We start from the raw sequence: 14,241 nt of genomic DNA, 5'->3' as shown, positions 1-14,241 counted from the left end.
TCTTCGATGTTATCCTTTAACGAGTTACACTCCTCAGTGGTAGGGCTGTGCAAAACTATCCGAAAAACCAAAAACCCGAAAATCCGAACCGAAACCGATCCGAATATTAGGGTACCCGAACCGATAAAGATTTCGGTTTGGGTACCCGATCCGAAACTTTGTTAACGGGTCGGGTAACCGATACCCGTTAACAAAGATTCGGGTACCCGAATTACCCGAAAAGGTTCAGTTTTCAAATTTTTTTTTTAAAAAAAAAAGCTGAAAAGAAGTATACTAACTTACTAAGTCGCAAATGTGAAATAACCTAATTCCTTTTCTCGGTCTCCACTCTCTAGACCGCCGCTCATCCTCTCACTCACTCTCTTTCTCTCTCTTCTCATTCTCTATTTCTCTTAGTCACTTACAATCTACAGATCTGAGATATCCATCATCTCCTCTTTGGGTCTTTGATCTCATACTACTATTCTCCATCATCTCCTCAACACTCACTACTTACCGTCGTCACCGGCCGTTCACCACTTCGTCAGAGTTTTCAAGGTAATTAGTTTCATCTTTAACTTTAAATGTCATTAATTTCTGAAATTTTTTGTTGTCTTGAGTTTTCAATATTCAGGGTGTTTGACTCTGTTTGTAGATTACTTTTACAAGGATTTGTTATTTTTCATTATTTCTGAATCTATCTGAGCTTAGAATTGATTAATTGGTTAGTTTCGTGATTGAATTGGGCTTAAAATGTTGAATGGTGAGTTAAGAACTAAGAAGTATTGTTAATTGTTGACGGTAATTTGACCGGCCTTCCGTGGATTACAAATCAATGTTTAGATTTGTCTCTTTTATCACCCTTTTGGTCAGCTATCTTTGTTGGTACAGCAGTTGTTAATAACTTATTATGTATGTTAAATGTAACAAATTGGAGCTTGCACACAAGGTGTTCGAGAAAATGGCTCGTAGAGATGTGACTTTGTGGAATTCAATGCTTTTGGGTATTGCTCAGTTAGGTTCTATGGATAGAGTTTTCGTGCTTTTCCAGGAAATGAGACTTGCAGGGGTTTGTCCTTGACTCTATCACTATCATAGGGTTGACTCAATTTGTTACTGAATTGAAGAATGTTAATCTGGTTACAGGAATTCATGTTGGGGTGTTGAATGATGTTTCTCTGGTTAATACTTTGATTTCTGGTTATAGTAAATGTGGGGACTTGGTTTCTAATGCTAAATTTTGTGGTGGTGATTGAGTTTGATTGTCCAGGAGTTCATTATTTGTATTTGATATTGATAAAGCTTAGTTTCCTATTTTACAGGGATTGTATATGGACTTTCAAGTGGTGGGGAAATGCATGATTCTTCTGCCACAACTCTTCCGGCTGGTGTAAAGTTGATACTTACTTGAAGTTTCAAGTTAAATTGGAGGATGGTGTACCAGATTTTCAAAGATCAAGCTTGAAATTCCTAAAGCTTTTTTATTTTATCTTGTGTAATGGAGTGGATTATTTATTGTTTATTTAGTTGATTAATTAGTTACAACCGACTCGTGAGGCGTTGAATACTTTATTTATACAACATCTCGTCATATATTATTCAGTCATCATAAACACTCTACAGGTTTTATAAGCAGATTCAACTCTACAGGTTCTATTAGAATATGGTTCCCATGGAACTATGGAAGGACCATATGGATGCTATATCTAATTTATACAGTTTTTTGTTTTAAAAAAAAAGTGTTGTATAATAAAAATTGGGAATAAAATTATGAATTTAATCAAAATTCAAAAATTCGGTTCAGCTCGGTTAATTGGTTCGGGTATCCGGATTTTCGGGTACCCGATTCTTATCGGTTCGGTTTCGGATATCGGTTTTGCCTTTATCGGGTTTCGGGTAACCAAACCGATAAGCTTATCGGTTCGGTTACCCGAACCGTGCTCACCCCTACTCAGTGGTATGGCCGAAGTCATCGTGGAATTCACACCATTTGTTCTTGTTGCGGTGGCGGGGGTTTGACCTGAGCTTGTCTGGAAGCTTCCACTTTTCATCGTCCTTGTGGAGGTTGAAGATTTCTCTTTCGGGGTATGGTGAGTAGGGTGTAGTTGGTGTACTTGGGTTGAAATTCACCCTTCTTCCCATCTTTCTTGGGGCTCGCTTCTCTCGCACCCACCTTCTCTTTCCCCTTTCTTGAGTTGCTCTCGGGCTTACTCTGATTTGTTCTGTTATCGTTCGGATCCGAGGAACCTCTTAGCCTTGCTGCTGCCTTGTTGAATTCTTCCGTTCTGATGAACGCATCTGCCATTTGGAGCACGTCCGCTATTTTGGAGGGGTTTTTCATTATCAGTTTGTCTCGGAATTTCCCCTCCCGTAGCGCGTGCTTCAAGGCGAAGATTGCTACGTCTGGCTGCAGGTTCGGAATGTTGGTGGATTCCTTCATGAATCTGGCCATGAAGTCTCGCAGGCTCTCGTCTCTTTCTTGCTGTATAGAGGTTAGCTCGGCAGTGGTTCGTTCTGGGCGGTTGTTGCTCACGAACTGTACACAAAACCTCTTCTTCTGTTTCTTCCAACTTTTGATCGATCCCTTCGGCAGCGATCTAAACCATTCTCCAGCAACTCCTGTCAGCATGGTTGGGAAGTATTTGCACCAGCAGGCTTCGGAGTAGAGACTCAGAAACATCTGATGTTCGTAAGAGATGACATGATCCCTCGGATCTGTGATTCGGCTGTACGTCAGGTGCGCTGGTAGTCTCACTTTGGGAATTGTCTCCATGACAATATCATCCGAGAATGGGGAAGATGCTGGAGTCATGACTCTCTTTCCTAGCCTCGCCCTGATACCTTCGCTTCTCGAGTTTCCTCTAAGGGACTGCTCGGGGCGTGTAGGGGGCTAGGAGTTCGGTCACTTCTCCTTCTCCTTCTCGACTGGCCACTTCCCTCGGGTTGTCTACTGGACCCACAGGGGCTACCCAGCCTATCATGAATTGAAGGTCGCAGTCTGCTATGGACCGAGCTTCGGATCCGAGTTCGATCACTGGCCCCGCTTTGGAGAGCTTGGGGTGTTTGAGACGGTGTTGCGAACCATTCTGGCTGCTGTGCAGCTCTCTGTTGCGTATCCCACGTGCTCTCTCTCCACCTTGTCATTAGGTGCGTTCCTGACATTGTGGAGAGATCTTGCTCGGGCCTCACATTGTCCTCGTTAGTCGAGGGCATGTTCAGCAACACCTGTCGCCTAGCTCTCCTCGCTTCTCGCCGTGCTGCTGCTGGGCTTGTTCTTTCTCGTTGAAGAGGAAGTTCTGCATGATGGTCATGGCTGCAGCGAGCTCTTCTCGAGAAGGGAGTGGTCTGCTGGTCGTGGCGGTGGCCCTTGTTGGCTGCGACCTCGCCACTGAGTGCAGCTGTTCACCTCCATCGGATTTCGAATCCGTTTGGACAAGGACATCTCCCACCTGGTTGTCATTGTTGGGCATTTCCAATTTTTACGTGGAAAGTGAAGTGTTTTTTGGAGCTTTCAAGTGTTCTTCCCCACAGACAGCGCCAAATTGTTCCGGTGTTGAAGTGGATGAAACAATGGGCTTCGAATGAAGGCCCTTTTTGTGTGTGTTGAAGATCTTGCTAGCTCGAATGTGTTGTGTCCAAATCAACCTGCGCAATAAACAAGTTACTAGCCTCGGGGGTGTTTCCGAGGAAAGCCCCTCCGATGCCTAAGTAAGAACGATGCTCGGATTCTAGAGAGAGAAGTTCTCTAGAAGAGTAGTCTTAAGGCGTGAAATGGACGTACCTTGGTATGTGAGCCATGACGGCTTATTTATAGTGTTTGTACAATAAATCCCCTTAGGTCATTTATTGCAAGTGGGCCTTAGGCCTTTATTGGTGGCTGAATAGCCTTTTGGAAGGTAGTGCTTGTGGGTTTGATGCTGCTCTTTTGAGCCATTGGGCTTTGGACTTAGTGGCCCAATTGATAGTCAATTGGGAGCCCAAACAATCATAATAAGGTATTATGTTGATATTAGCTGAAACACGAGTTTGGTGTTAGGTCTGGGTTGTTAACAAACTATGGTTTCTGTTAGTTAATTTATGATGCTTACAGATACAATGAATCAGTGATTGAAATCACATGTCACAGTCTCACAGATACCATAGAAGCAATTCAGCAACACATAAGATAGATGAATACTTCATTATAAAACGACAAATGAACCAGACCTTGAGACAAAAACTCTGTAGAGTTTATCTGGTTCTGCTGGACATTTGCAGGCTGAGATGGTGTGGGTGATGGGGAAAGACTACTTTTCTCTTTTTTTTTTTTAATCTTCCAGGCATATATTTTTGACTGAAATATTTGGTACCTTTCCTTAAAACTTAAAGAGTGACTACCGCTTTAAAGCAAGCTTATTTACGTTCTTAGGTTTGGGAATAAAGATATTCTGAGGTTTTAGTGTCAACTCCTTAAGGATGTATAAATGTGTAGGATGAAAGCTGTAGATGTACACATTCTCTAACCCTTATCTACCCACCACTGAAGATGAGCAAGACACAAAACATTTGAAGGAAAATAAACATAATTTAATGAATAATGTATCAAAGGGAAATAAACATAAGTTCGATTAAGGAACTGAAGATTGTAGAGAAAGAAAATAGAAAATAAAAGTGTTTGGAATGCTGGAACTTATGATTGAAATTGATTTCTAAAAATCCCATTTTAAACTGGAAATAATAGACTGAATAGTGGGCACACACTGATTCCAGAAACTATTGTTTCTGCACCTCCACACTAGGTAAATAAGAGTTGCTACCACTACATAAATTACCATTCTTCTGAACTTGGAATACTTCCTACCAATCCACCTGATAACATTCTGCAAAGTACCAGCATGTATTTGTACTCCTACCCAACTAGTGAACCCCTGCAGGCAACTGTTGCTGTAATGACAATTGAAAAATAGATGCTCACAGACTTCATCAGCTTGACCACACAACAAGCATAGGGGAGAAGAACTAATTCCAATTCTGGCTAGCTTAGCAGTAGTCTGAAGTCTGTTTTGGACAGCCATCCAGCATATGAACCTATGCCTTGGAGTATTGAGTCTATTCCAAACCATGGTGTCTCAATGTACAACAGGTTTAGAACCTGCAAGCTTACTATACACATGTTTCACAGAGTAATGCACCATACTACACAACTCAGCCTTACTATATATCTTCTTTAACTATTCTTTAGTATCCCAAATCTTCTTCCGCTCGGAACTGTACTAAAAAAACATAATCAATCATAACCAAGCATTAAAAGTTATCAGTCTTGTTATTCTTGTAAACTAAGGTTCTGAACCTGAAAACTTGGATCAAGTTCCGAATTCTAGAAAACTGAATGAACATTTATTTCGTAAATAAAGTTCTGAAACTAAAACCACTTGTTCGTACATATAAGAATTTAAGTCAAACAAAATAAAACTTGGACAAATAGTACCGTTTAGAGTCATACTTGCCTGCAAAGCCCTAAATCCTCCCTATATTATAGAAAATAATTTTGTTTTGACATATAGTATGCGTAAGAGTAATTAACTGATAATATTAGCTTGGAAACTTGAAAAATAAGGCAGCAACAAAGCTCCTAGTGTTATTACAAGTCATCGAGGCATCAATGTTATATTTATATTAGCATTATAGCATATCAAATTGGTTTCACAACTTCAAAAAATTTCAAATAAATAAGGAAATGCACAAAAGTACCAATATATGACTAAAAACAAGAAGCCAACTCCTAGCAAGCCAGTAAAGACAACGCGAAAACATATAACCAAAACTTTAGAACCAAATCAAAACTTATAAAGTGAGTCGTTTTTATTTGGCAAATGAGCAGACATATAGAAAGTAGTGTTATACATACTCTAATCTTGTAAAGATATGGCAACAAGTCCAAAATCCCCATTACAGCAAGATCTTCCATAGGAAACAGAGATCGTAAACCATATTGAGACATCATTGATCTGGATGAAAGATAAAATGAAATATCTAAGCTAGAATCAGGATTGGACACATGAGGCAGCTTAATTGCTGGAAAAACCTCTCGTAGCACTCTAATGACAACTGGTTGGGAAGAAATATAGATCACAGATTCACAGTCCATCTTAGAAATGGGAAAGTATTATAAATGCACACATAAACAAAAACACACACACACAAGCACGAGGATGGTAAAGTTACTGAACCCACAGAACGTTTTCACTTTAAAGTGACACTAGATATTTCCATGTTTCAACTATTATTCGTAGAAAGAGGAACAGAATCGAGACTTTACAAGACTCAAATGGAATGTGGTGTACAGAGTATGGAGGCAGGCGAGCGCAAGTCCAGATTTCAGCCAGTAGGAAGTGCCTTATTAAACAAAATAGTATATAGAGAAAGTTAACATAAAACAAAATAGAATAGCCAGTAGGAAGTGCCTTATTAAACAAAATAGTATATAGAGAAAGTTAACATAAAACAAAATAGAATAGCCAGTAGGAAGTGCCTTATTAAACTTGAGAATGCTAATCACATTCTTATCTCCACATTCTTTTTAAATTTCTCCTTTTTACTTTCTTTTCTAGTTTTAAATAATGCAAATAGACACTTCTCATAAACTAATCTAAGCCTTTGTAGAGTGAGAGGACACACTGCAAGCGGAACTTCCCTCTCGAATTTGAAAGCTTACACTTCATGTAAAAAGACTACATCTGTTTTGTACTTGTAAACAAAATGTATCATGTATCATGCAAACGGAACTTCATCTAGTTGGTTATTTCATAAAGAGTTACCTTTTTTTCAAGAAATAAATCTCAATATAGAACTTCTGACTGGTGTCATCAATGAGTAATCTCTCCAGATTTTGAGAGACTGTTAGCAAGCTAAGAGGTATTGGGCATTCAGAATCTGCTGCTACTGCTAAGTCCTGCTGTTGTAGCTGCTGCTACTGCTGAGTCCTGCTGTTGTAGCTGCTGCTACTGCTGGGTCCTGCTGTTGCAGAGTTTCGCAGGTTCGCAGTCAGTCACGCATATTGTTCTGCTCAGGCTAGCTTGCTATTGTGCAGTTTCTTTTTCAGCTTGTTGTTGTGCAGTTCTTTTTTGCAAGCCTTGTGTTGTTCAGTCTGGTTCTGCTGTGTAGCTTGTTTGGCTGGTATCTTTTTTTTTTGGTTTTCAAATGGGCAAGCCTGCTAATTAAAGAAAGTCACGAAGTTAATGAACATCAGTTTGTCTTTGTAGAATGTTTTCGTTTTTTTGTTTTTGCTTGGGTGCGGGCTGTGTTGATTTTTGATTTTATGGAATGTTCATCATACTTCATATATATTTGACACTAAATTTTCTTTGCAGATTATTGATGATTCAAGTGGTAATGTAGATCAAGAGATGAACAAGTTATCTTGAAGCTAAGCTAGCATAAATATATGTTTACTTGGTAATTAGTTAGTAGCTAAGAAGTTGCTTTTATTTAGTTTTGGATTATCTTGTAGAAAAAATGATAATGCTAGTTAGAAGTTATTTTTGTTTTAAAATATCGCTTTTATTTCAGTTTGACTAGACTCTGCGAATTAATTTAATGTATAGATGATTTTTATCACTTTTTCTAAATTAACTACGTTATCGCTAAGTATATATGAATCATATCATGACGTTTATATATATTGCTTTAAGATAATGTACGTAGTAATTAGTTAATACTTGTATTTGATTAGGATTATCTATGGTCGATATATATTTTTATAGATAATTCATGATTTTAGATATATATATATATATATGATGCGAATTGTGACGCTCCAAAGTGTCTAAATTTTTATGTATATATGAAAAATAATATGATGCAAATTGTGACGCTTCAAAGGGTCTAAATTATTTTGGAGGGAACGAGGAGAACTCGCACGAAAGTAAACATGTAGTGACTCTAATAAGAGTCTATATATTTCGGGTGTCTAAAGCGTCTCTATATGGTTTATAGTGGCGGAGAAATGTGTCTATATGCGTGCAAATAGTGACGCTTTATACAGTCTAAATATTGCGACTCCCCATAGAGTCCCTATATCCCATATAGGGACGAAGAAATACATCGATATTTTGCAAATTGTGACGCTCTAAAGCGTCGGTAAATAGCGGCAATGAAAATAGCGACACTTTAGAGCATCGTAGTTTGTCCCAAAAAGCGTCAATGTGCCGCGTTTTTTTGTAGTGTCTTCTCCTTGGCTCTAAATCAGAATCATTATTATTAGTGGAGGAAGGAGCAATGGGCAAAGCATTAAAAGTGATAGAAGATAGTACATCATTACTAATGCAAGAGATTTTTAAAGGAAAAGTATTTTAAAAAAACTCAGTATCTCTTGCTTCAATAATGTTACCAACTGCATAAGAGTTGTTATCACCCTTAACAATAAAACGATAAGCAACACTTTGATAAGCATAACCAATAAAGATAGAATCAATAGTTTTGAGACCAATCTTATCCCTTTTGAAGCTGGGTATGCCAACTTTTGCTAGGCACCCCCACACTTTCAAGTATTTTAGGCTTGGTGCTCGACCTTTCCATAGCTCATATGAGGTCTTGTCCAGCTTCTTGTGAGGCACCCTGTTCAAAACATGACAAGTAGAAAGAATACCCTCCCCCCACATATTATCAGGAAACCCAGAACTAATAAGCATTGAATTCATCATATTTTAAAAGTTTAATTTTTCCTTTCAGCAATCCCGTTTTGTTCGGGTGTGTAAGGAGCCTTTATTTCATGAACTATACCATTCTGTTCACAAAATTTCTTAAGAGTGTTAGGGTCATACTCACCACCCCGGTCATTTCTAAGTCTCTTGATGTTACTGTCTAGTTGATTTTCAACTTCAGCCTTGTATTTGAGAAACATTTCCTGAGCCTCATTCTTTGACCTGAGAAGATAAACCATGGTAAATCGAGAGCAGTCATCAACAAAAGTAATGTGATATCTTTTACCGCCCCTGCTCTCATAATTTTCAAAATCCCCCAAGTCACTATGAACAAGTTATATTACTTCCATATGTCTGTCTATTGATTTAAACGAGTTTTAATCCCGTGCGATGCACGGTTATTTTATTTTTTTATAACCTTTTCATTTGAAATATATGGTCGTGGTATTCTTTGTTGATTTAGTTATTCAGATTTATGGAAATTACTTTTCGTGTGACTTTATAGTAGAAGCAATTATAAATACTTATTGACATTTGTAAAGAAATGCAACATTAGAATCAAAATTCATAGTTACAACCAAATTCACAATCTGCGTATACTAATCAAAGCCAAAATAAAGGAATAACCCGAAAACTTCAGCTTTACTGAACCACTCTCATGTTGGAGTAATATAAAGATGCTTGAATCAAACCAATGAAAGAACAATTATTCACAACGACAATTTAACCAAAAACACAGGCTAGCTAGTAGACAATGAGAAATAAGTACTAACGAAGATATGGCAAACAAATAATGTAGCCATAGTACTTAACAGTAGGTGTCATGGATTTATTCATCAGTCTCATGGAGAATATTACATTACAAACACACTCATAAAGGAAAAAATAGTTCGTAGAACATTAATACTCCGTATGTAGCAACATATACAACAACTTTCAATTCAAGCACTTACTCAAATTTTCTCAATGTCTATAGCAACAATAAATTTACAATGAAGAAACAACATTTTACATATATAATTTACAATCTTCATGGGAATTTACATCAAAACCACCCTAGAAATTATAATAAGGTCTCAAATCCTATCAAGTCAACCCTATCCTTTTAGGATTAGTAAAATACGCAACATCAGCATATCAGATAACTATATACTAATCCAATAACATAGAGCAATAACACATTCAAAAAAATAAAATAAAAATTAAGGACCTACGTAGAGTGAGTTCATCAACTTCTTTGACCTTCCTCTTGTAATTCGATGATCACCTGATGTTTGACATTAGACATTGTATTTCTCCAAATCTACCGATTGGTTCTCCATAACCTCTTTTGGTTCAAGATGTTGTTAAGATGACACTCTTGACATCAAACTAACAGAGTGAAGATTACTCGAAAATATAGACGTCACTTCTTTGGCTTTTGGTATTCAATAATATGAATAATGGGGTATCATATACCACTTCCTTCAGTTTATTGAACAGACTTATCTTTCATATACCCCAAGTAAGTTTCTAATTGTATATCAAACATGTTTTTGCAAACACCTGAAAGGTTCATAAGCAAATTCAATCCAAAGAACAACTTCTATCTAATTCCCTCACATTTTAACCTAAGAAAAGATTTGATCCATACTATTACGAATACACTCATCGAAGTCATATTCAATAATAATCGTCATAAGACTTCATTAAAAATAGACCCATAATATTCAACTATGGAAATCTATCTTTCTACCATTACTTGAAAAGGCTATGACAGACTAATCTCACAAAATTGTGACATTTTAACAATAAATATCCTCTATCGCCAGTCGGGAGATTAATCATAATACGAAGTCAAAATTGAAACACAGATAAAACACAAATAAAAAGTAAAGGAAAATAGAAAAAAAATAGAAAACAAAAATACATCAATCATGAGAATACTAATCAAAACTGAAACATGCATAACAGATTCACAGGCCTTTGAGGTAAATGGGAGAGAAAAAATTAACATTAATTGTGACTTTCTTAATCCCAACTTCCAATACTCTAATACAACATTCAAATTGACATTTCAAACCCAAGATTGAAATTTTGAAATAACAAAAATTTAGCGATTAATAAAGAACATAAGTACTCATATTTTGAGATGTAGCGAATTTTGTTTACAACTTTACATCCATAACAGAGGGGAATACCATAATCCTTCACCTTTGAGCACAAATTAGTTAAACCAATAAAAACACAAATTCGAACGAAATTAAAAAATGTAAAATTCAGAAAAGGAAAAAAATATACCATAAAAGCCCAATTGATTAAGAAACTTGGCGTAACTGTTCACAAATTATTGCCAAAAGAACTGTGAATTAACCTTTTTGGACAGAAAATTCAGAATTGGAGGATCGTGAGGGAAAGAGAAGTCAAATGTAGAAGTGAAATTGAATTAGGCAAGGGAGAAGTAGAGACATTGGAAATTAAAGAGAACTTTGATCTATAATGAAATGAAACAAATCATGAAAGTGTGATTCGTGGGTATGTAAGGAGAAACGGCGCAGGGGACGAAGTGTCGTATGAGCAATAGAGCGTCGTCTGAAACTTTGAGGGTAAAAAAAATGAAATAAAATGTGAAATGTCAAAAGAGGGCCACGTGGCACTCTATATGGGCTTTAAACTTCCCTATTATTAAATATTAGAATAGATGGCTTCTTTGATCATTTTTCTTCAACACATACTTCACATTTTGAAAAGCCAGTTTTAGAAAAACTTGGAATCAGATTTAAGTGTTTAAGTCTTTTGATTGAAGCAATATTAACATAGTCCAATCTTGCATGCCACAAATCGATAGATTCAGCAATACAAGCAGAAGAATTGCTAGCTTTCTTATTCATAATTTCAATTGAAACATCAAGAGTAAACATCCCCCCATTAGAAAAGCCCTGTCTCACAAATTCCCCATTGTGAGTAATAACTAGCCTATCCGAATCAAAAGAAAGCTTCAAACCAGCCTTCATTATATATTAAGCTACCAGAAATCAGGTTCCTACGCATTTATGGAACATGCAAAACATTGGTTAAAGTAGAATTTTTTTCCAGAGGTGAGAGTGAGAACGATCTTCCCTTTGCCTTGGACAATTGTCGAAGCAGAGTTACCCATGAAGAAATTATCACCATCAATCTTCTCATAGGCAGTGAATATGTCTTTGTTGGTGCAAATGTGTCTGGTTGCTCCTGTATCAACGATCCATTCAGCAACATCACCTGTCAGGTTAGCTTCTGAAACAACAGCAACAAAATTGTTAGGATCAGCAACAACTTCAGTAAGGTGGGATGGATTCTGATTCGGCTTCTTCTTGACCCTGCAATCCCTGGACTTGTGACCAGCCTTACCACATTCAAAACAGTTTCCTTTAAACTTATACTTCTGAATTTTCCCTTGAGGCTTGAACGAACTTCCCTTCCCCTTAAACCTATCAGAACTGAAATTGCCCTTAGGTTAAACAAAATTAGTTTTAGCAGAACCAGAAAACACAGATTGACCCTTATCCTTAATGCAGTTCTCCACCTCAATTTTCAGGTGACCTACAAGCTCCTCTAAGGTAAGGTCTTTCTTCTTATGCATTAACTGATTTCTAAAATCCTTCTATGAGGGTGGCAGTTTCTCAATCAAAACAATAGCAAGAGTGATATCACAACTACACAGACCATCATCTGCCATAGGTTTATCATCCTCAACTTGAAAACCTAAGCACTTACTAACACAGTAACGCTTAGTACCACCATCAATAGATCTATACTTCTTATCTAATGCATCCCAAATATCCCTAGCATGATTATAACCCATATAAATATCAAGAAATGCATCCGACATATGATGCAGCAACATGCCCTTACATGTTCTATCATCCTTAGAAAACTTCAACTGAAAATCATTTCAGATTCATCATCAGGTTTCACAACATCAGCAATAACATACACAAGATCAATTTGTTCTAAATAAAATCGCATCCTAACAACCCAATATTTATAATTCTTTCCATCAAGAGGTTCTAACTTAGAGATATCAGGAATCGGGAATTTTGAATTGAAAGCCACAATTGTCTTTTAGATTGTTAGCAATAAAATTAGAACGACTTATCTGGGTGTTACAAAATACGAACTGGACAACTTGTAACGCCGTGGCAGAACCACTTCTCTAAAAAGACAATTATGCGCTACCCCGGTGCAGTAGAACGCTTGCGGTTTCCCTCCAGGGTTAACACGACACCAAGGGTTGTGTGCACTCACAAACCTCGATTGGAGACCAGAATATTTCCCAGAACAGAAGAGAATTTTAGAGAGAGAATGATTTAACAGTGTTTTGTGTATTGTGTTTCTGAGAATGGAATTATAGAATATATATGGGAACTGAAAGTAATAAAAACGGAAGTAGTGGAGCAGTTACAACATTAAGTGGGGTTGATTAATTCTTCTGACCCTTACAACAATAATTGATCAAACCATTTCTGACCAAAAAGAATATACGGGCTCACAAAACCCACCCCACGCCTGCAAACCGCATTCCCAAGGCCCACGGCCTGAGCCCAACCTGATCAACCGACGTTTGTGTTATGTACCCATACCACTCTCATACTTTCTTAAACAAGTATTGCACTCAAGTACCCAATTATAAACAAAGACTAAGGTTGGGATTTTATCAATATGAGATTTTTCACTTTCTCACTTTTCCACTCTTTTTCTTTTGCACTTTCAACAAGGACTTCCAACAGACAATTACACACATTACAATACAAATTAAACTTATAGACCGAAGAGACGAAAAGATAGTTGGGTCTTTCATTGTCGGCCCTTGACTGTTGTAATTGCCTTGTTGAAATATAGCATTGGAGTTTGTGCACATAGTAAGCGTAAAAAGAATTAAGGAACGGCGATAGTGTAAAAGAGATGACAGGTGACATCACTTTATGCAAACATTGTGTTTTAAAATATTAGTATAGATTACTTGAAAACAACTTTTTTTTTTTCTAATAAACTACATCGCAGGAAAACGAGGTAAATATAAACTTACTATACATTTTTTTAGTTACAAGTGGTGTACAAGAATTATGTTACCCCGAATATAGGTAAAAGTTATACTTCCTCTATTCCGGAAATATTGCACCATTTTATTTTTCACACTATTCACGCTACGATTTTGGTCATTTTGTGTGATTCGTACGTAATAAAATTGTAGTCATGTGGGGTCATGTTAGATTCATATCAATATATATTTCTAAATATTAATTTTTATAATTTTTAATTGAACACGATTTGAGATATTCAGCCTAAGTAATGTGTTAGAGGAGTAAAATTCAACCATTGTGCGATATTTTAGGAAAGGAGGAAGTATATTATTTAGTGATAATTTTTATTAATTTTAATAAAAAATATTCATTCAAAATCATCAGTAAAAAAAGATGTAACTAGTTAACCCTTTAAAATGTTTATCAATCAATATTTATCATTAAAAAAAAACATATTAAAAGTTACAAAAAACTTGGTGTACAATAAATTGTGCGTGCAAGACCTTCTGAACTTTTTTTTTCTTTTATTAGGTAAGAAG

General features: G+C 36.7%; 1 protein-coding gene and 1 long non-coding RNA gene across 2 annotated transcripts; one reads left to right on the top strand and one right to left on the bottom strand.

Moving 5' to 3' along the window:
- Window positions 1-280: 280 nt before the first annotated feature.
- On the top strand, window positions 281-1,594 carry LOC110802764 (uncharacterized). The gene is made up of 2 exons (XR_002537312.2): window positions 281-537; window positions 1,302-1,594. It is a non-coding gene; the product is annotated as an uncharacterized lncRNA (long non-coding RNA).
- Window positions 1,595-5,189: 3,595 nt separating this feature from the next.
- LOC130463225 (uncharacterized) lies at window positions 5,190-13,479 on the bottom strand. Its single transcript, XM_056832297.1, has 7 exons — window positions 13,363-13,479; window positions 12,313-12,561; window positions 11,752-12,129; window positions 11,475-11,647; window positions 8,740-8,882; window positions 5,867-6,066; window positions 5,190-5,231 (listed from the first exon to the last, which is right to left on the bottom strand). The coding sequence occupies exons 1-7, from the start codon at window positions 13,477-13,479 to the stop codon at window positions 5,190-5,192; spliced, it is 1,302 nt and encodes a 433-aa protein (XP_056688275.1).
- Window positions 13,480-14,241: the final 762 nt, after the last annotated feature.

Source organism: Spinacia oleracea, chromosome 6 (assembly GCF_020520425.1).
Source record: "Spinacia oleracea cultivar Varoflay chromosome 6, BTI_SOV_V1, whole genome shotgun sequence".
Taxonomy (NCBI): Eukaryota; Viridiplantae; Streptophyta; class Magnoliopsida; order Caryophyllales; family Amaranthaceae; genus Spinacia; species Spinacia oleracea.
Note: the sequence above shows the minus strand (reverse complement) of the source record. Positions and strands in the feature narration are given on the sequence as shown.

Coding starts and splice junctions, on each gene's coding strand:
- LOC130463225 (XM_056832297.1), bottom strand. CDS start 13,479: ATGAAAGACCCAACTATCTTTTCGTCTCTTCGGTCTATAAGTTTAATT. Junction 12,130..12,312: donor GTGATATCACTCTTGCTATT/GTTTTGATTGAG, acceptor GTTTAACCTAAG/GGCAATTTCAGTTCTGATAG. Junction 5,232..5,866: donor CATATCTTTACAAGATTAGA/GTATGTATAACA, acceptor ATGTTTTTTTAG/TACAGTTCCGAGCGGAAGAA.